The sequence below is a fragment of the Tamandua tetradactyla genome, chromosome 11, assembly GCF_023851605.1.
Source record: "Tamandua tetradactyla isolate mTamTet1 chromosome 11, mTamTet1.pri, whole genome shotgun sequence".
In the NCBI taxonomy this organism is placed as follows: domain Eukaryota; kingdom Metazoa; phylum Chordata; class Mammalia; order Pilosa; family Myrmecophagidae; genus Tamandua; species Tamandua tetradactyla.
The window spans coordinates 95,934,270-95,955,182 of record NC_135337.1 but is presented as its reverse complement, the minus strand read 5'-3'; the positions used below and the strand labels follow the sequence as shown (position 1 = coordinate 95,955,182).

General features: G+C 62.9%; 1 protein-coding gene across 4 annotated transcripts; it reads left to right on the top strand.

Annotated features, from left to right (window-relative positions):
* On the top strand, window positions 1-20,910 carry UPF1 (UPF1 RNA helicase and ATPase). 4 transcript variants are annotated; one of them, XM_077122097.1, is made up of 25 exons: window positions 5,151-5,377; window positions 5,624-5,696; window positions 6,614-6,756; window positions 7,294-7,383; window positions 8,906-9,073; window positions 9,423-9,603; window positions 10,238-10,399; window positions 10,794-10,878; window positions 11,042-11,140; window positions 11,946-12,054; window positions 12,158-12,317; window positions 12,411-12,529; window positions 12,783-12,947; window positions 13,027-13,141; window positions 13,589-13,732; window positions 13,948-14,161; window positions 15,961-16,078; window positions 16,307-16,463; window positions 16,782-16,924; window positions 17,547-17,721; window positions 17,824-17,905; window positions 18,398-18,559; window positions 18,658-18,875; window positions 18,959-19,081; window positions 19,427-20,910. In XM_077122097.1, the coding sequence occupies exons 1-24, from the start codon at window positions 5,160-5,162 to the stop codon at window positions 19,076-19,078; spliced, it is 3,420 nt and encodes a 1,139-aa protein (XP_076978212.1). In that variant the 5' UTR covers window positions 5,151-5,159; the 3' UTR covers window positions 19,079-19,081; window positions 19,427-20,910. The 4 variants fall into 4 exon arrangements, with proteins under 4 accessions (XP_076978214.1, XP_076978213.1, XP_076978212.1 ...); XM_077122096.1 differs by having other exon boundaries at window positions 10,794-10,911; XM_077122099.1 differs by lacking the exons at window positions 5,151-5,377; window positions 5,624-5,696 and adding an exon at window positions 1-263.
* Window positions 20,911-20,913: the final 3 nt, after the last annotated feature.

Below are 20,913 nucleotides of genomic sequence, written 5' to 3'. Positions count from 1 at the left end.
CGGCGGCGGACTCGAGTGCGGCAGGAGGCGGCCCGGTGGGGCGCGGCGGCGCCATGAGCGTGGAGGCGTACGGACCCAGCTCGCAGACGCTCACCTTTCTGGACACGGAGGAGGCCGAGCTGCTCGGCGCCGACACGCAGGGCTCCGAGTTCGAGTTCACCGACTTCACCCTCCCCAGCCAGACGCAGACGCCCCCCGGCGGTCCCGGTGGCCCTGGCGGCGCGGGCGGAGCGGGCGCGGCGGCCGGACAGCTCGACGCGCAGGTGAGGCACATGGCGGCGGCCGGAAGCGGCCCCGGCCCCCGGCCGGCTCGGCGACGTGTCCCGGGGGCTCCCTGGCCGGGTTGGGGCGACCGGCCCCCGGAGGGACCGAATTGGGGGCCCTGCCCCTGGGGCAGCCCCCGACCGGACCCGGGGCAACTGGCCTCTGGGCCTCCTGTTCCCGGGGCAGCCTGGCCGGAACGTGGGTGGCCTGCGTCGTGGTCTGCGCTGGTCCGGTCGGGGTGGTCCCCCTGGGGTGCCCTCCCCTGCCTTCAGGCCCTGTCCAGTGGGTGTCGGGGCGACTTGCCTTGGGCCCCGCCTGGGTGGGATCCCTGCCTGGCCCCACCCCCCACCTGTAGCCCTGGCCGCGGTACCCTCACGGACACCCACCGAGTCACCCCTTTCCTGGCCCGGGGGCTGCGAGCGCGCCCTGGGCTCGCTGGGGCGGCCACGCTGGCCGCGGTGAGAGCGCGCCTGGTCGGGTTGTTTGCCCGCAGTGCTGCCTGTTGCTGAAACCGACCTGTTACGTAACCGCTCCTTGCTGGGGAAAGTTGGGTCCGAGTTTGGTTCTCGCTGGGGCCGCTGGTGGTGGCCTTTATTCCCATGCGCCGACTCGCTCCGCGTGGACCGTGAGCACAGCCGACTGGGTGTTCCAAAGTTGGGACCTGGTTGCGAGGGGAGCAGGACTCACTGCCCGGTGGGCGGCAGCGGGGCTGGGAGAGGGCCGCCGACCCCGGGGAGCCCCAGGCCCACCTGGTCCTGGGAGGGCCCTCCATGCTTGGCGGGGGGGAGGGCGGTGGCGTCCCAGCCCCGGGGGCCGGTTCATGTTCAGGCCGGTGAGTCACACTCGTGGGTAGACCACCCACTTGGGTTTTCTTTGAGCCCTGAAAGGAAGCGGAACACGCTTGTTGCTTTTAACCCCTGATTCCTTAAAATGGAAGGCCTCAGGGGCGGGGCTTCACAGGGACAGGTGTGCTCCCTTTTGTTTCCATCCAGGCTCGGGGGGACAGGGGTGCCGCGGGGCGTGTGCCTGGAAGGATAGGGGTGGACCTGGGTGCTGGGGACGTCTCAGGTTCGTTTTCATACCCCAGAGCCCTCGCCAGTCCCAGTGTTGACGGCTGTAAAGTGGGGACAGCAGTTCCATTTGTCACTTCGAGCCCGTGAGAACTCTCGGCCCGGGAGAGTCAGTGAGATAGCTCGGGACGGGCCAGGGCGTCCTTTTTCTGTGGGTGTGCTCCGGGGCCGCGGTGCGGCGAAGCTGGGAAGCATCCAGCTCTAGGTGTGCTCCTTGCAGTTCTGTTTGTGATTAATTGCTGGGCGTGTCCTTCTCTTTCAGTCAAGGTAATCAAGGTGTTTGTGCACCTGAAGGCCTGTACAAAATCGGGGCGTTCAGATGCCCCCTGGGAGGCCACCTGCAGCGAAGGTCTCAGATCTGTTGACATCTAGAGGTTTTGTTCCTCGCTGCATTTAGTTAACGAGGATCACCTTAGGCTTTGTATTTTCCTCCCAGGGTGTCCCCACCTTCCTGGTGTCTAACTTTCCCTTTGTGTCTGGGGGAGGGATGTGGCCCGTTTGTGTTGTGAAGGAGGTCCTGATTTGGGACAGGAGAAGCTGGGATCGTATTTGGGATGTGAGAGAAAGTTGACTGTCTCAGGCCAGTTGGTGGCATTGGTTGCTGAAAATGTTTGGGGAGATTTTCCTTGTTTGTGCTCAGAACCAGTTGTTTGGTGGAGGCTTCCAGAAAGACTCAAAATGCCTCCCACTCTGCTTCTTAGATGAGTGGGCCTGCTCAGTTCCTGGGTTTTGGCGAATTTACTGAGGTCTGCGTCGCATGCCATGCAGTTCACCCATTTAAAGTGGATAGGGCCACGGTGGCTCAGCAGGCAGGGTTCTCGCTTGCGGTGCGGTAGAGTTGGGTTCGTTTCCCGGTGCTGCCCATGTGAAAACAAGAGTTAAAGTGAATGACTCAGTGGTGTTCCGGGCATTCACAGCATCAGCCACTCTGTCTAGTTCCAGAGCATTTTTATCATCCCAGAGAAACTCTGTCCCAGCCCCCGGCTGCCCCTGTCCGCTTTGGTACCCTTTGGAGTCAGGAGGAGACTCTTGTTTTCCTGTGTGTGGAATCATATACCGTGTGGCCGTCGGCATCTGGCTGCTTTCAGCCCCATTGTGCTTTCAGGGTCCACTCGTGTTGTAGGTGGGTCCAGACTCGACCCTTTTTTATGGCTAAGGGATCATCCATCATGTCCATCGGTTGCTGGGCATGTGGTGTTGCTGTGAACAGTTGTGCCCTTCTCCGCGTGCGTGCCCGTGTTCACTTCTCGGTGTATTCGTAGAAGTAGAATTGCTGGATCACACAGTAACCCTGCAAGTGTTTGAGGAACTTCCAGACTTTTCCAACGTACAGCCACTTTTGAAGTCAATCTTGACTGTGTCCAGTTTGTGCCCAGGTGATTTTCATGTAAAACCTTGAAGGTGGGGTGAGAGCTGCTGGGATGGGAGGGCAAATGGGGGACCCGGCTGGGCCCGTGCCGGCTCAGAGTTCTTGTTTACAGAGTGAGCCTGGCACTCGTCAGGCCCTTGCGCGTCTAGTGTGAAAGCGTGGGCCTGGGTCCGGGCAGAAGCGGGAAGACTCTTTTCTGGGCACCTGCTTGTCCTGAACCCCCAGCCCCCAGGGGACAGCGGTGGTTGAGGAGCCTCTATGCATAGCTACTCTCCCAAGTGGGGCTCCTGCCTCTGACCACCACCACGGGGGGCTCAGGTCCTGGAGCCCCTCCGCCCACAACCCCTATCTGGGGCAGACTCTGGCTCTCTAGGTGTCTTAGTTGTTATTTTTCTGAGTTGGTCCTGATCTGGGTAATTGTCCTGCCCTCCTGTCTTTGGGGCGCTCACTCGGTCAGAGTTGTGTCCCCCGTCTCTAGCAGTTTTCTGGAGGTGTGACTACATACCATTTCTTGATTCGAAGTGTATAATTCAGCAAGTCTTAGCAGCTGACAGGGCCGCACTGGGGTTTTGCTCATGCTTTCTGTTCTTTCCTTTCTCCCCTCTGTTTCTGCTCCTGCTCATCTTTTCTCTCTCACTTGGTCAACCAAGTGATGTGGAAACTCGGGCTCAGTCCACCTCACACCCGATGTGTGGTGCAGCCAGCAGAGTTGGCCCTGTGACCCCGCTGGACCCCTGCTCGGTGGTGGCCTGTCACTCCAGAAATGGGCAAGGGCTATGGCTCCTGTCCAGCCTCGGCCCCCTTCTCTGCAACTCCCTCTCCCCAGCCCTGCGGGCCTGGAGGGTGCTGCCAGGGCAGCTGCTTTACCAGAGAATGGCATGAACTGCCTCACCTGCTGGGGTGTGCTGAGAGGGTGGGGGCAGCAAGCAGGGGGCCCAAAGGATGGAATGGCTCTCTGCAGGGACGCTTTGTTTATAGGGCGGTTCTAGGCGAGGATGGGCCTTCAGGGTACTGCCAGGGCCTGGCCGGTCCAGGACTGCATCTGCAGGTACAGTGCTGGCCCTGGGGGTCACATGCGGGAGCAGGGTTCCAGCCCAGGCTCTGAGACCCAGGTCAGGCCCTGCTGCTGTCTCTGGCCCTGTGTCCTGGGGCCAAGGGGGGCCACAGACCTGCAGTGATGGCATCCGAGAGGCCCCTGTGAAGGGGACCGGGGCTGGAAGAGGAGCTCGTATCAACGGCCTTATCCCTGGGCTCAGGCTGGGCGGGGGCAGCAGCCATTGGGAATGAGGGGCCGGCGGGACCCCCTCTGCAGGCTTTTGGGGAGCAGAGGATGTCTGACTGTCATGGCAGTGTGGACAGTCCAGGCAGGCAGGAAAGAGTAGGGTAGGGGAACCCCAGGGTCGGCCTGTCCCTTAGTGGTTCACTTCCAGGTGGTTTTGAGAGTAGAGCCCGTTCCCCCCTGATGAGCGGGGTGCTGGGTCCTGGGGGCCTGTGGCCGGCACGGGCTTCTCTGTGTAGATGAGAGCAGCAGGGCCTGAGCTGGGTTTTGGGGCCTGGACTGCCTGCGTGGGCACAGAAATTGACACCTGTTTTACCCCTGGGCCGTGTGGGTGCCCCTTTTCCACAGCCCATGACGGGGAGCTCCTGGTGCATGCAGTGCCCCGGCCTGGGGGTGGAACCTGCCCCCAGCACGTGACCCCCAGAGCCAGCCCGAAGCCCAGCCTGCTATCCTGTCCCCTCTCCTGTCTTCTTCCACCTGCACCCGCCCAGGATCCTTGGACCCACAGCAGGCCGCAAGCTTTGGCCTTGGGTTGACTACGAGCGCCTGGAGAGAAGAAGGGCGTCTCGTGCGTCGCCCTGCTGCGGCGGGTGGACATGGGCACCCCTTTCCCATGGCCCAGCCTCTCTGTTTGCTGGGCAGCGGCGCCTGGGCAGTGGCAACCCCTTCTGGGGTCGGGTCCCTGGCGCCAAGGCAGCAGCCGGTCCCAGCAAGGATGATGGAGAGGGCCCGCGCCAAGTATGGCTCACTGGCCGGCAGCCTGTGGGCCCCAAGGTCTGAGCAGACCCAGGCCGGGACACCGGGGAGCGGGACTGTGTGGAGAGCAGCCCCTGCCATGGCACCTTGGCTGGTGGCCTCCACCAGCGTCGCACAGTCACACACGGCTGGGCTTTCTCCGGAGGAGGCTGGGGCGTCATCTGCGGTGCATGGGCGCAGGGCCGTGGGGGGGTGCGTTCCCTGGTGAGGCCCCCTGCAGCACCCCCACAGAAAGGGGCTGCCCGTTCCTCTCTAAGAAAACCTTGGCATCGAGGCCTAAGGATGGTCCCTCCCTCTCGGTGTCTGGGCTGTGGCCCTGGGGCTCCCTGGTGCCGGCCTGCCCTCAGTGCCCGGGTCGTGGCAGGGAGGGGAACCCTCGAGCGGGGCCCTGGGGAAGGGATGGTGACTGCAAGGCCAAGGGATGGGGATGTCTTCAGGTTGGGGAGTTGCCGGGGAGGGCCGTGGAGCGAGACTTGAAGGCCACAGAGGCCAGGCCGCGGCAGGCGCTAGTCGGGCCGGCTCCACATGTGAGCACCAGGCTGGCTTCACAGACCCCCATCTGCAGCGTCTGCGCTCACAGCATGCGATTCCAGTCCCCAAGCAGGGTGCCAGGCACCCCACCTCATGGCCGCCTGAAAGGTGCTGAGTAGGGACATGCCCTTGTACTGCGGGTTGAGCGGAGGTGGGGACAGAGACCCACGGCCTTGGCGGACTCGGGACCCCAGGTGCAGGCAGTGCAGGGTCCGGGAGTCCGGGCCAGAGCGGGGTGCTGCCCACAGGGACCCGGGGCCCTGGCGTCCTGGCTCAGGGCTGGGTTTTAACACATTTCATTATCCCTTCCAAGGTCACATCTTGTTGCAATACTATGTGTCTCGACTCTTTCAGTGATTGGAGGGGAAGCGAACAACCTGGCTACAGCTGTCAGTTTTGCATTGTGCCCAGAAGTGGTGGGCAGAGGGTGAGAGCGTGGGGGAGAGAGCGAGCGGGACAGAGGCAGGAGTGGGGCAGGGAGGCTGGGTAGGTGGGAGAGGGTGGCACGGACCCTTGTCTCTGTGCCTTGCTGATGAGCCCGCAGGGTCCGGGGCTGGCCAGGCACTGGGTGCAGGCTTCTCTCTGCCCTTCACTGGTGGCAACTCAGGGAAGGAAGCACTGAGAGCAGTGGAGGGGTGCACGCCTGGGGCCTTTCCCTCCTGGGCTGGCACAGGCGGAACCGTGGGCGCAGGGGCTCACCCCACCCCAGTATGGAGGGAAGGACTGGAGCAGGCATCTGGAGGACCTGGGGGTCGTGGGGAAGGGTTTGGGAATCGAGGGACAGCAATGCGAAGTTCACACGCCGCCGCGTGGCCTGGTTCCTTGCCGTTCGCCGGGTCACTCCATTACTAGAACTGCAGTCGAGGCCAAGGCCCAGGATGCGGGGTGGGGCCGGGTGGGTGCTGGGTCTCGGCAGGTGGCCTGTGCGTCCAAGGCCGAGCTGACAGTGGTTTGGGCCGGTGGGGGTATCCCTCTGAGGGCACTAGGGGGAAGCAGTGCCTCGGCAGGGGTCCCAGGCCTGAGGGGCTCTTGCCTGCCCCCTTGTCTGGCTGGGCCCCGTGAGGGGTTGGGTGGGAGGGGCCCATGGAGGGAGTGCGGGAAGTGATGCCTGGAGAGGGTCCAAGAGGGACTCGCTGAGGGTGACGCCTGCGTGATGGGGCGTCGCTGTCCCTGTGCAACTGGTGAGACTCTCCCCTAGGCGTGGCAAAGTGTCCCCTGCTGCACCTGGACATGGCCATGGCTCTGCGGCCGGCAAGGACAAGGCCTAGGTGGGGGGGTCGAGGAGGTGAGAGGCGCCCCTGTGGGTCGGCCGGGGCTTCACAGGTGACGTGCCGCTCTATGCAGGTCGGCGGGCCCGAGGGCGTGCTGCAGAATGGGGCCGTGGACGATGGCGTGGCCAAGACCAGCCAGCTGCTGGCCGAGCTGAACTTTGAGGAGGACGAAGAAGACACGTACTACACGAAGGACCTCCCCGTGCACGCGTGCAGGTGAGCCCCGGGTCTTTGAGGAGGCCCGCCCGGGCTGTCCTTGTTTCCGGCACACATGGGAGGAAACCGAGGTCGAGAGAGGTGGCAGCGCGCTGCTCAGGGAGGGCTTTTCCTTTTCCTGGAGTTGCGCTTTGCTCACGTTAATTGATGAGTGCACAGATGCCCCTGTCCTGGCAGGCCGCTTGCTGTGTGTGTGTGGTGGCCCTCTGGGTGGCTGGAGAGGTCCCCACGCGGGGTCCGCGCCCGTCCTGGAACACAGTCCCCTCGGCCCTGCACGTGTTGCTCCCATGGGGAGGATGTGCCTCCGAGACTGCAAGCCCGGGGTAGTGGCCTGCGCAGCCCGGGGTCTCCTGGTGGCTCCCAGCACACCTCGCTTCTGCCTTGTCTTCTGTTTTATGAGGATCTGTTATTAGCACTGTTGGGTTTGAGTATGTGTTTAACGCAAGACTTAAAAACGCCATGAAAGAGTCTCACATACTGCCTCACGCACTTGGGAGCGCAGCCTTCCAGGCTGAACGGTGGTGTCTTGCTTTCCAGCTACTGCGGGATCCACGACCCCGCCTGCGTGGTCTACTGCAACGCCAGCAAGAAGTGGTTCTGCAACGGCCGCGGGAACACCTCCGGCAGGTAGAGGCCCGGGCAGGTGGCCTGCGGGGAGTGCGGGCAGTGGGCAAGAGGTGCCGCGGGAGCCACGTGGTGGCCTGGGAACACCTTCGCCTCCTGCCTGGTCTGTCCTCTGTGACTCTTCTCACATGCGCGTGGGGTTGGCTTCATTCTTGGCCCAGATTTTCACTATGTTCTTGCGTGAGGTGAACTGCTGGCCCGCCCCGGCCAGAGGGACCTCGGGGCCCGGGGAGGTGGCCCGGGGAGGCTGTGGGCAGAGCCCACGCGGCGGAGCCCCAGCGTGTGGCCCTTGCACCTCTTCTTGCTGTCGATCAGCATCGGCCGCAGGACTTCGGGTGAGACGGACCACTTGGCTATTGCACAGCTTCTGGGGGCACAGCTGCTGCCTGGCTGGGCCTTCCCACCCAGGCTGACCGGAATGCCCAGCGCTGCCCCAAGACTCCCATCTCTGGAGACTTAAAGTGGCAGAGTGGTAGGTCATACCACCAGCTCACCTCTACTGGCCACGTGGGCAGCCTCTCTGCCCGGCTTGGGAGGAGAGTGCCGACATCTGCTGGTACCATGCGCTGGGCTGGTAGAGAGGACAGGCACTTTCCGGGCAGCCTGGAGCACACGTGCATCCCGTTTTCAGGATGGGCTGGGGCACTGCAGCTCTGTGTGCTCATTCCTTTCCAGCAGGAAAAGCAATTAAACAAAAGTGCACATAGCCGGCCACCTCCGTTTCCGGTCAGCTCAGCCAAGAACAAGGAATCAAGCAAAGGGCCTCTCAGAAAAACAAGCTGGAGTCAACAAACACTCATGTTTTGTGCAAGCTGTTAGCTCTCAGGGGACTTAGGGGGTGAGGTGGGCAAGGAAAAGCAGGCCAGGAGAAAACAGGTGATTGTGGTGGAAGGTCCAGGGCTGTGGGGAGGGGAGCCCCCCCCCAGCGGGCAGAGGCCTGGGGTGGCTGTGTCCAGAGCTGGGACCTGGGGTGCCAGTGGCAACTGTGCTGTCAGCCACAGTGCCTCAGACGAGCTCCTGGGTCCCTGAGGGCGGGCTGGAGTTGGGGGGCCCAGGGGGCTGTGGTTTACAGAATTGGGTTGTGGAATTGGGGGCACAGCAGAGGCTGCCCTCCTGGGGGCCTCCCGCCCTACCCACCAGTTCCTCCAGCCCCAAGAGGGTTGGTGACCTCCGGGAGGTGGGGCCTCCGCCCACCTGCAGGGGCTGCTGCACCTGGAAGCAGGCACGGGTGCTGTGTGGAGAGGAGCGGCCGTGAGGCCTTCAGGGCATAGGGCGAGAGGCCTCTTGTGGCATCCTCCTCGGAGGCCTTAGGAAAGCAGGAGCTGCTGGACCACGTTCAAGCCAGGATGGGGCTTGTGCGTGCTGGGGGCGTTGGGGGAGCCGCCGGTCTCTGGGGCGCCAGGTGGAGGAGGTGTGACCGCCTCTGCTAATGGGCCGTGACCGCCCGCACCGGAACGCGCCAGAGCGCTGGAAGCAGTGAGAGGCCAGGGTTTGGTGTTAACTCTGGGTTGTTTCCTGGTTTCAGCCACATTGTAAATCACCTCGTGAGGGCAAAATGCAAAGAGGTGACCCTGCACAAGGACGGGCCGCTGGGGGAGACGGTGCTAGAGTGCTACAACTGCGGCTGCCGCAATGTCTTCCTGCTAGGCTTCATCCCGGCCAAGGCCGACTCGGTGGTGGTGCTGCTGTGCAGGTGGGGGCCCTGACCCGGTCGGGGGCTTGGTCCTGACAGCAGGGGGCTGGGGCACGGGGGCTCGGCCGTGCCCGGGAAGGGGTGTCCGGGGCCTGGGCTTGCCGGAGTAGGGAATGCAGTCAGCTCCCCGGGGTGCGTCCGGTTAAGTGGTGGAAGCAGTTCTGTCAGTATAAAGCGCATTGTGCATTTTGAGGGTTCAGAGTGCAAGTGTGCAGGGACGTGAGCTCTGCTTCTCACCACTGAGTGGGCAGTGAGTGCCTCCGACAGCGTGGGAAGCACGTGACCAGGTGACGCAGGAGTCCTGGGTAGTTGGGGCCGGCGGGGTGGTGAGTGTGTCCTGCATCCGCAGGCAGCCCTGTGCCAGCCAGAGCAGCCTGAAGGACATCAACTGGGACAGCTCCCAGTGGCAGCCCCTCATCCAGGACCGCTGCTTCCTGTCCTGGCTGGTGAAGATCCCCTCGGAGCAGGAGCAGCTGCGTGCCCGGCAGATCACGGCACAGCAGATCAACAAGCTGGAGGAGCTCTGGAAGGTGCGGCCCGTGGGTGGGGCAGGGGAGGACCGGGCAGCTGCATGTGGGGTACCCCCCTCAGGACTGCTCCTCTCGCATCCCCAAGGGGACGATCGGCCGGCTTGCTCCACGCGCTTCAGGGGACAGCAACCTGTGGAGTGGCCCGGTGGGGCCCCACCTGGGTTGCAAGGGCTTTGTTCCACGCAGGGCGAGGCGCTGGGTGCCCATCGGAGCATCCCTGGGGGCCCGCCTCCTCCCACCCCACTCAGGAGCCGCCCCCCAGCCCTAAGGCTCACTGCTGAGCCTTTTGCCAAAAGTTTTAATGACCAGACTAGGAATTTTAATTAGGCACTGGCATGATAAGAAGTAGCCGATGCGAATGTATTTTCATCTTGAGTACAAGTGGGAGTGTTGTGTAGCAGGGTCCCTTTCCCGTTCACTTCCAGGCTGCCAAGCTTATTTCATTGTTCCCTTGAGGAGCAGGCGGGGGGGGGATGCTGCTTTACCCCCCTTTTCTAAGCCCTGGGTCGGCTCCTTCCTGGAAGCCATGGGGTCCTTTCGTCTGGTTTGAGTGCACACTGTCTTCGTGGCTGCTGGGCACTGGCTTACTCACCATCCAGTGGGGAAGGAGAGCGTGTGGGGTCCTGTCTTCCAGGAGAACCCCTCTGCAACCCTGGAGGACCTGGAGAAACCAGGGGTGGATGAGGAGCCCCAGCACGTGCTGCTGCGCTACGAGGACGCCTACCAGTACCAGAACATCTTTGGGCCTCTCGTCAAGCTGGAGGCAGATTATGACAAGAAGCTCAAGGAGTCCCAGGTGGGGCCCGTGGAGTGGGCTGCGCGGGCACCAAGCACCCTCAGCCAGGGAGGCTTCCCCTTCGCAGAGGCGCCGTACTGCCTTCTCAGCTGGACCCTGTGTGGACATGCCCAGTTCACTGGCGAGCCTCAGGGAGAAACATCAGGCCGTTTACTGGTTAAAATGCAACAAAGCCCCCCTGGCAAGAACCCCTGGTGCTGGCCGGCAGTCCCAGGAGCTGACTGCAGTAGCCCGAGGGCCAGGTTGCAGATGTGCCCCTGAAAGTGGCGAGAGCCTGGCCCTGCCCTCTGCAGCCAGCTCCCCTCCCTGCCCTAGCTCCACATGCCTCTCCCGCGCCGGCCCTGCAGCCAGGGTCTCTGTCTGCACCTGACGCCCGTCTCTCTCCTGTTCTCAGACTCAGGACAACATCACGGTCAGGTGGGACCTGGGGCTCAACAAGAAGAGAATCGCCTACTTCACCTTGCCCAAGACTGACTCTGGTAATGAGGACTTAGTCATAATTTGGTTAAGAGGTGATTCTAAGTTTTAACATACTTGTGACTAGTAGCCTAGCCTCCGTGGCCCGCCCAGCGCCTCGCGCCTCACCCTCCTTGAGGTGGCAAGGGCTCCTGGCGCGCTGACCCTCTCGCTGTCTCTCCCCAGACATGCGGCTCATGCAGGGTGACGAAATCTGCCTGCGTTACAAGGGGGACCTGGCGCCCCTCTGGAAGGGCATAGGCCACGTCATCAAGGTCCCTGACAGTATCCTTCACGCGGGGCTAGGGGGCATGGGCACAGCCCTCTGGGCTGTGGGGAGAGTCAAGCACCTGGGCCTCTGTGGGGGGCCCTCATGGCCATTACTGGACACGGCATATGGGGGCTGGGCCAGGATGGCCGACCACGGGGCCCTGGCCTGCTGGTCAGAGAAGGGGTGGGCTTGCTGCACCTGCTCACACCTGCCAAGGCTGCCCCTGTGGGTGCGTGGCTCACAGGCCCTGCTTGTGGTGGGCAGGGACAGGGGCCCATGCTGGCTATGTGATCAGAGGGCCCTGTGACCCTCCAGTGTAAGGTGCAGTCACCCCACTTCTCGATGAGTTCTCGAGGCCATGCAGCCAGTGTGGGTTGTCAGGACCTTAGATGCCCATGAGCTGAGTCTGAGGGGGGCTTCTCTCGTGGGCTGGGGCCTCCCTCAGGCCCTCCCTGTTTGTTGAAAGCCTCTGGGCCCCTTTCCGGGTGTGGTCTCTGCTATTGTGGCTGGAGCTGATTCCTTGGGAGTTGAGCCCTGGTGGCTGCTCATGGGGTGGGGGGGGGGGTCTCTGTTCACAAGACTCTGGGCCCCTGGGGGTGAGCAGGTGGAGGGCAGCAGGGATCTGCTGAGGGACGAGGTGGTCAGTGGTGGGACAGTGGCTACTGGACATGGTGGTGAGGGGCTCGTGTGCACATGCCCTGGACCTTGCTGGGGTACCGAGGCAGACGGAATCCCCCGCTCCACTGCAGCGCCTCCCGCTGGCTCCCCATGGAGGGGGCTGGCCCTTGCCGAGGATGCCCCCTTGACTCAGCTACGCAGACTATGGCGACGAGATCGCCATCGAGCTGCGCAGCAGCGTGGGCGCACCCGTGGAGGTGACACACAACTTTCAGGTGGACTTCGTGTGGAAGTCGACCTCGTTTGACAGGTAGGTCCACCCACCCAGGGTGGACCGCCACCGTCTGCGCCCACCCCCACGAGACATGGGCAGAGGCTGCTGCCGCTTGTGCCTGAGCCGCGTACTCCCCCAGGATGCAGAGCGCGCTGAAGACCTTCGCAGTGGATGAGACCTCCGTGTCTGGCTACATCTACCACAAGCTGCTCGGCCACGAGGTGGAAGACGTGATCATCAAGTGCCAGCTGCCCAAGCGCTTCACAGCGCAGGGGCTTCCTGACCTCAACCACTCGCAGGTCCTCACCTGGCCCGGGGGTGGCGCAGTCTGGGCCGGGGTCTCCCCATCCACTGACGTCTCACTGTGACGCTGATGGTGCTCGCCTCTGCAGGTCTACGCCGTGAAGACAGTGCTGCAGAGGCCGCTGAGCCTGATCCAGGGACCACCCGGCACGGGCAAGACAGTCACGTCGGCCACCATCGTGTACCACCTGGCCCGGCAGGGCAGCGGGTAGGCCGGGCGCTGGGGAGGGAGCTCATGAGGGTGCCGTGACTCGGCCGCAAAGGCTGCATCCTCCCAGGCCTGTCCTGTCGCCTCTGGCGTCCTGCTCTTGGGAAGCATTGTGTGGTGGGGCTGAGAGGACGGAGGCGCTGTGGCAGCCCCCACACTGCCGCTGGGGTGGAGGGCTGATGGGCGATGCTGGACTGGGTTTAGCTGCCCTGGCTTCATGGGATTGCCGACTGGGGCTTGTGCTGTGTTCCAGGCCTGTGCTGGTCTGCGCACCAAGCAACATCGCCGTGGACCAGCTGACGGAGAAGATCCACCAGACGGGGCTCAAGGTGGTGCGGCTGTGCGCCAAGAGCCGGGAGGCCATCGACTCACCCGTGTCCTTCCTGGCGCTGCACAACCAGATCCGCAACATGGACAGGTAAGCGGGCAGCCGGCCGGGGCGTGGCCGTGACATGGCCTTGACAGGGTCCTCACCGCGCCCGGGGGTCTTCTTCTAGCATGCCTGAGCTGCAGAAGCTACAGCAGCTCAAAGACGAGACGGGAGAGCTGTCATCAGCCGACGAGAAGCGGTACCGGGCCCTGAAGCGCACGGCAGAGCGGGAACTGCTCATGGTGAGTCCCCTGGCAGCCGGAAGGCCCTGCATCCTGGGAGTCCAGTTCTTTCTTTCATTTTGGCAAAAGGATCTGGTTGAGCCTTCGTGCCCTGCCCCCTCAGCAGGACTGGGACTGCGCTGCACGGTGGCTTTCTCTTGTCCTTGCTGCCTTCCCGCCCTCTCCGCTCTCGGGCCTGCAGCTCGCCTCCAGTCACTGGCAACCCTCCTGCCCTTCCTCAGTCCCCGAGCCCAGGCAGCTCCCAGACGCGCTCCCCAGCGTTTCCGTAGTATCCACACGGGAGAAGCCTTGGCTTGCACGTGTTTTCAGTGAGGAGCCGCTTCTCTCTGAGGCCCCTTGGCCGGAGTGGGACCGTGTCGGGCACGGCCTCTGCCCGCCTGCAGTCGGGGGGTGGTGCGGTCGTGGTGCCCTGGAGACGTGGGTGTCAGCTGCTGCCTGTCCCCCCAGAATGCAGACGTCATCTGCTGCACGTGTGTGGGCGCTGGTGACCCGCGGCTCGCCAAGATGCAGTTTCGCTCCATCCTGATCGACGAGAGCACGCAGGCCACAGAGCCCGAGTGCATGGTGCCTGTGGTCCTGGGTGCCAAGCAGGTGACCGAAGCCTTTGGGTGGGCTCGCTGGCTGTCACCTGCACCCCCCCATGGAGGGAGGCCGGGGTGAGCCCCATGGCCTGTGGCGTTTGCGTGGGGGGCGGGTGAGCAGTCTTCCCCCGACTGAGCCGTGCTTTCAGCCTGCACGGACATGGCAACCCTGCCCCTAAGGGTGGTCATCCAGCCCTTGACACCCGACTGCCCTCTCGCCTGCAGCTCATCCTGGTGGGGGACCACTGCCAGCTGGGCCCTGTGGTCATGTGCAAGAAGGCGGCCAAGGCCGGGCTGTCACAGTCGCTGTTCGAGCGCCTGGTGGTGCTGGGTATCCGCCCCATCCGCCTGCAGGTGCAGTACCGCATGCACCCTGCACTCAGCGCCTTCCCCTCCAACATCTTCTACGAGGGCTCGCTCCAGAACGGCGTCACCGCAGGTACCTGCAGACGCTGGGCCGCAGGGTCGGGGGAGTGGGCAGCAGCGTGTGGGGGCGAAGAAGGGAGAGCCGTGTCGGGTCCAACCTCAGCGCTCGTGGCAGTGCAGGTCGCGGGGTAGCGCATCCACAGGAAACACTCGTGCGGCATTGGAGTTATTTGAAAGATGGGCTGGTGGACAAACCACGCTGGTTCTCGTAAATGGCCAAAGCATGATTCTGATGCTTCAAGGAAAGCTGCTGACAGAGTTGGGAACCAGAGATAAAATGCAAGGATTAAGTCAAAGCTGAGGGCTTGGGGGAATTCCCGACTGCCATTGTAACCCCTGCAGCTTCCCGGTGGCGAGGCCCTTCCTCGAGCTGGAGGTGACGGGCAGAGCGTTTGTGCCGCTGAGGGTTGGGTCGGCGTGCGGCGTGTAGTGGGTGCTTCCCAGCTGAGCCCACCCGACCCCACAGAGGCTCCCCATCGCTCTAGCTGCCCCCTTATCCCCCGCCCCCCTGTCCCCACTCCAGTGCCTGGCATGGGATACCCCACAGAGGCAGGCACAGGAAACAAGGCCATTCTCGGGAAATTCACTTTTTCTGAAGTGTAGTTATTTTTCACTAGTATAACAACACAGTATGTTAGTTCTTATCTTTCAAGGAGTTACTAAATGTTGTGAAATTTCTTAGTTTTAAACTACAGCAAGTAGCAGAATCTGCAGAGAGCTGGACCGTTGAGTGCAGAGCCATCCGTGTGTGGTCCCCCACTGCAGTGTGGGGACGTCCCCATCGCGGGGCGAGGGCTCGGCAGCTCTGGTGCGGGTGCCCTCCCTCGGAGCTCATGGGCAGGTTCGCAGCCGCGTCACCCACACACATCGCAGAGTTGTTATCAGCGGGGGTTTTTTAATTTATTTTTATTGACAGATCGTCACACACACGCAGTCCATATGTGGAGTGTGGTCAGTGGCTCACAGGGCCATCACACAGCTGTGTCCATCACCATCGTCGTTTTTAAACATCTACATCACCCCAGAAAAAGAAATGAAAAAAATGCCCACATATCTCATACCTCTTACTCCTCACTGACCTCTAGTGTTTCCATCTGCTCAGTTTATTTTACTCCTCATCTCCCTATTGTTATTATTGTTATTTAATATTTTTACTTAAAAAGCAAACAGTACACTTGGAGCCACCCAAAGTGGGTATCATAGTTAGCGTAACCGCCTGTCAGTACCCTGGATCAGAGCAGGACCAGATACGAGGTTTTCACAATCACGGTTACATTATGAAAGTGGTATCATTACCCAACCATCTTCAGGCAGGAAGCTGGCCTTTCTTCTTACTGTCCCTGCATATCAGGCTTTCTGCGCCAAGCCCAGCTGGGGTGGGGCGAGCAGGGTGCCTTCTCACTGGGCACAGTCCGGCTGGCATTCCCGAAGCTGTGGGCAGGTGGGTGTGAACTCGAGCTGTCTTCCCGTGGAGGTGCAGGGAGCCAAGAATGGCGAGGAGCTTGGAAATGAGGCATGGCAGTGGACGGTAGGCAGCAGTGGTCACTAGGCCCAGGACGGGGGCCCTGTCACCACCCTTGTCTACCCGCAGACCCTAGGGTGACTGACAGGGCTGTGATTGCCAGGCAGGGGACGGCGCAGAACCCCTTTCAGGGCTTGTGGGGCCTTTAGGGTACAGCGACGGAGCTTCTGGAAGGAAGGAGTGTCTCCCCGGAGAGCCCCAAGCAGAGTGTGCTGTGAGCCCCTGTGTGAGGGGCTGGGCCTGCCGAGCTTTCTCAAGAGCCGATGTTGGTGCTTCTCTCCCCACTGCAGCGGATCGTGTAAAAAAGGGATTTGACTTCCAGTGGCCCCAACCCGACAAGCCCATGTTCTTCTACGTGACGCAGGGCCAGGAGGAGATTGCCAGCTCGGGGACTTCCTACTTGAACAGGTGTGCGGGGTGGCTGCGTCCCTCCTCGTTCCCTGCCCCCGAGCACGTCACTCCCGCATTGCGCCCCGTTAGCCGCCTGTGTCCACGTCAGGTGGACCCTGGGGCCCTTTCTGTCCCCACGGTTCCTCTGGTGAAGCACAAGGACACCCCGCACGGGTGCTGTGGGTGGGGGCGTGGTGCTCGGCCGCCCCGGGGCTTCAGTGATTGAGCACGGACACTGCACTGCAGGACGGAAGCTGCGAATGTGGAAAAGATCACGACGAAGTTGCTAAAGGCGGGTGCCAAGCCAGACCAGATTGGCATCATCACGCCCTATGAGGGCCAGCGCTCCTACCTGGTGCAGTACATGCAGTTCAGCGGCTCCCTGCACACCAAGCTCTACCAGGTGCTGGGAGCCGCTGCTGGGGTGCATGAACACGAGCCAAAGGGGAAGCAGTGATGCCTGGGTGATGGCATTGCAGGGGGCTCCTGTCTTCATGCAGGTCACCTGTGAACGGGCAGGTGTGGTTTTATTGCCAGGTTGTGGGTGGCCATGGTTAAGAAATAAGTTGAACGTTCTCAGCCAGGGATGGAGGGCAGTGCGTGGCCGGTGGAGCTGCCCGGAGGCTGCCCACTGAGCTGGACAGTGGGTGTTCTGGGAGGAAGCCTGTGTTTGGCTTCTGGCCCTAGCGCAGCCCGCTGGCTCATGGTGGTTCCCCCCCAGGAGGTGGAAATCGCCAGTGTAGACGCGTTTCAGGGACGTGAAAAAGACTTCATCATCCTCTCCTGCGTGAGGGCGAATGAGCACCAGGGAATCGGGTTCCTGAACGACCCCCGGCGCCTTAACGTGGCCCTCACCAGAGCGAGGTGCGGGGACGCCAGCCGGGCTCCTTTTGATGGGATGTGGTGCCATGAGGAGGCCAGAAGCTGCGCGCCCTCCTTTCCTCCAGTCCCCGCTGCGCTTGGTCCTGACAGCCGTGGGTGCTGGGTTAAAGCTTGCAGGCGCGCCAGGCCCCGGGGAGGCCTGAGCCTTGCTTCTGGCTGTGCAAAGGTTCTGGGCCCTCCTGGTTGACCTGTGTCTCTCCGAGCTCTCCTTTCTGGTGCCCATTGGCAGTTGGGTCCCAGATGCACAGCCGGGCGGGGTCCTCGAGCTGGGGCAGGGTCCTCGAGCTGGGGCAGGTGTAGCTGCCTTCCCCATTCAGGCCGGGGCCTGTCTGCCTGGGGGTGTTTGGTGCGTCTGCCCTTGTGGAGGAAGCATCTGGAAAACCGCCATGAAGTAGACCTGAGAGTGGTGCCAGTCCTGAGAGCCACGCGTGGCTGTCTGGGTGTGGGCGGTTCCATGTCCCAGCACTGGGGCACCAGAGTGGCCGGGGGCGCTGGGTGGGTGGTGGAGGCGGCCAGCATCACCCTCCAAGAGTCTGCCCGCCCCCCACCCCCACGGCACGTGCTCACGGCCCACCTCCCTCCCTCGGCATGGCCCACACTACAGGTACGGCGTCATCATCGTGGGCAACCCCAAGGCACTGTCGAAGCAGCCGCTGTGGAACCACCTGCTGAACTACTTCAAGGAGCAGAAGGTGCTGGTGGAGGGACCCCTCAACAACCTGCGCGAGAGCCTCATGCAGTTCAGCAAGCCCCGCAAGCTGGTCAACACCATCAACCCGGTGGGTGCACGCACACCTCCCACTGCTGCTGGCTCCACGGGGGACCCCGCAGGGGCCCTTGGGTCCCCGTGCTGACAGAGGGTGCTCGTCTGTCGCCCGCAGGGTGCCCGCTTCATGACCACTGCTATGTACGACGCCCGGGAGGCCATTATCCCCGGGTCAGTGTATGACCGCAGCAGCCAGGGTGAGTGCTTGGGCAGGCTGTGCTCCTGCCGCCCAGTGGCCTCCATGAAGCCCTGGGGCCACCTTGCCCTGAGCCTTGCCCGGGTGTGTTGGCAAGGGCCTCACTCCCCTGCTCTGCTTCCTGCTGGACAGGGAGCCCTTGGGCAGGCAGGCCCCCTGCTCCCCCGGGCTGGGCTGCAGCGGTTCGGCACTGGCCCTGGCCCGTGTCTGCTGCCTGCTGCTCCAGCTGGGTGGTCGGTGGTGTCCGGCCCCCCAACAGCACCTCCTGGTGCCGTCCCTTCCTAGGGGCCTCACTCCTGCTGGCCTCTGAGTCCTGTGGCTGAGCTCTAACGGGAGCTGAGGGCGCTTCCTGCTCTTGGGTGTGCTTTTTAAACTGCCGAGAGGGCTCGGTGTCCTTGCCTGTAACGTCCCTCCCGAGACCTGTGGGCCGCCGGGGCAGGATGCACACAGGCCCTTGAGCAGCACCCCGGCATGGCCAGTACTTGTTCTGCAGGCCGTCCGTCGAGCGTGTACTTCCAGACGCATGACCAGCTGGGCATGATCGGTGCAGGCCCCGGCCACGTGGCCGCCATGAACATCCCCATCCCCTTCAACCTGGTGATGCCCCCCATGCCGCCGCCCGGCTACTTCGGACAGGCCAACGGGCCGGCCGCAGGTGCGTGTCAGGCCGGCATGGGGTTCTGCAGCCTGTGTGCTCTCAGAGAGCCTTGGGGCGCAGGCCATGTCTCACGACCCTGCCCTGCACTCCTCCAGGCCGGGGCACCCCGAAAGGCAAGACTGGCCGTGGGGGGCGCCAGAAGAACCGCTTTGGGCTCCCGGGGCCCAGCCAGACGACCCTGCCTAGCAGCCAGGCCAGCCAGGACGTGGCCTCGCAGCCCTTCTCGCAGGGTGCACTGACGCAGGGGTACATCTCCATGAGCCAGCCCTCGCAGATGAGCCAGCCCGGCCTCTCGCAGCCTGAGCTGTCCCAGGTGAGCCCCGGGCAGGCCTACCCGGCCTGCTGCGCGGTCACTCATGGCCCAGAGGGCTGTGCTCACCCAACCCTGCTTTTCAGGACAGCTATCTTGGCGATGAGTTCAAGTCACAGATTGATGTGGCACTGTCCCAGGACTCCACGTACCAGGGAGAACGGGCGTACCAGCATGGCGGGGTGGCTGGGCTGTCCCAGTATTAGAAGGCAAGCTGGGCCTGGTGCACTGCGTTCCCTCGCTGCCCCCAGAGGGAGGGGTGCTGCAGACTCGGTGGGGGCAGGGAGCCAGCAGAGGTGGGGCCTGGCCCTGTGGGGTGCGGGGAGGGCTGTGGCTGGGAAGGCGGCCCGCATTCACGCTCAGGGCCTTGCAGGCCGCAGTCAGCGTGTGGCTCCCCCTTGGCTGCTGGGAGAACGTGGACACTGGCCGGGCCCCCCTGCTTGTGGTTGCCCCCAGCCTGTTCTTGGTGGAAGTCCCTAGTCTGGCATCGGCCCCACAGGGGAGACTGGAGCTGTCACCGCTGTCCCCCTGACACCCGCCATCTCCCCTGACAGGTGGAGGCGGGAAAGCTAAGCTATGTGGCTTAGTCCATCAGCATCTTATTCTGGGTAATAAAAAAATAAAAATAAACGGATACCTGTTTTCCACTGCTAAAACCAAGCACCGCTGTGTGAACCACAGGAGAGGAGGAGGAGGAGGAAGGAGGAAGGAGGAAGCCCGAGACGAGCGCCCACGCTGGCCCGCGGCACAGGAGAAGGAGAGGGCGCGGGAGGTGGGGCCGGCCCAGCAGCCCCTGTGCCTGAGCCAGGCCCACGCGGCCCGCAGGCTGTGCCCCGCGCACCCGCCCGAGTGGCCAGGACCGGGACGCCCTCCGCGCACAGTAGCCCTTCCCTCTGTTCTGTTCTGGGTTCTTTTTCCGGAAGGGGACTACGTTTCAGCAGGAACAGCTGCCCGTGTCCACACCTGGGCAGGCTCCTTGCTGCCCAGGGCCACGCCCTGGCCCGAGGGCCTGTGTTCCCTAAGGGTTTCTCGTTTAAAGAAGAGGTGTTTTGGGTTTTTTGTTTGTTTCTCTTTTTTAAAGATTCAAAGGCCTATGGAAAATCATACTTTCCCAAGTTTGTCTCTGAAATCTTAGCGGAGGACCTGGGAGATACACGAAGTTTCCAGAAACAGTCTAAGCAGGAGACCCCCGCTGGAGAAGAGGCTCCGCTGGCCGAGTCCAGGAGGCATTTGACGGCGTCCCTTTGGGCTTCCACCACCATCTTGCAGTGAGTGGCCTGTGCGGGGTCCAGAGGCCTCACGTCCTCCACTGGACTCGAGCAAAGCAGCTCTCCAGGCACAGGACTTGAGCAGGGGCCCTCAGGGGACGTTCCCGCTGGCCCCCCCAGGAGGGGCCTGGATGGCCTGGCCCAAGAGGCCTGCGGGGCAGAGGCGATGGGGCAGCCCCAGGTCCCCTGCGGACCAGGCAGAAGGCAGCAGGCAGCCCAGAGGACCATGGGCCAGGCCGGTGGTGAGCAGCAGAGCCCCTCTTGGGGCAGGGACTGGGGCAGGGCCAGTTCTGCTTGGGGTGGGGGTGGAGTTTCAGAGGCACCAGGGCTCAGTGGGGGTGCAGGTCTATCAGCAACTGCGTGTCTGTGGGGAGAGCTGCCCCCACCCCACTCCACCCCACTCCACCCCAGCCCCCAGCCATCCACAGGCTGGGGCCATTTCTGCCTGCTGGGGCCCCAGTGTCCCAAGCCTTGGTCTGGCTTGTGCCAGCAGAGACCTTGTTTATTCCCATTGCTTAGGCTGCCCAGGCCTGCTCTTCTTAGGTAGCTGCCTGAGGGTGCAGCCGTGAGTGGGGTTCCCACTCTGGCTCACAGCTGCCCCACCTGCTTGGGATGCCTGGCCCTGGCCTTGCTGTTCGCTTTGCCTTCCCCCTGCAGTCGATCCTCTGAGCTTTACCAGCTGGTGTGTCTGCACCAAGGCAATGTAACTTTGATTTTGGGTCAATTTGTTTTAAACTGTTTTGTCACCAATAAAATATTAATAAGCAGTGCTT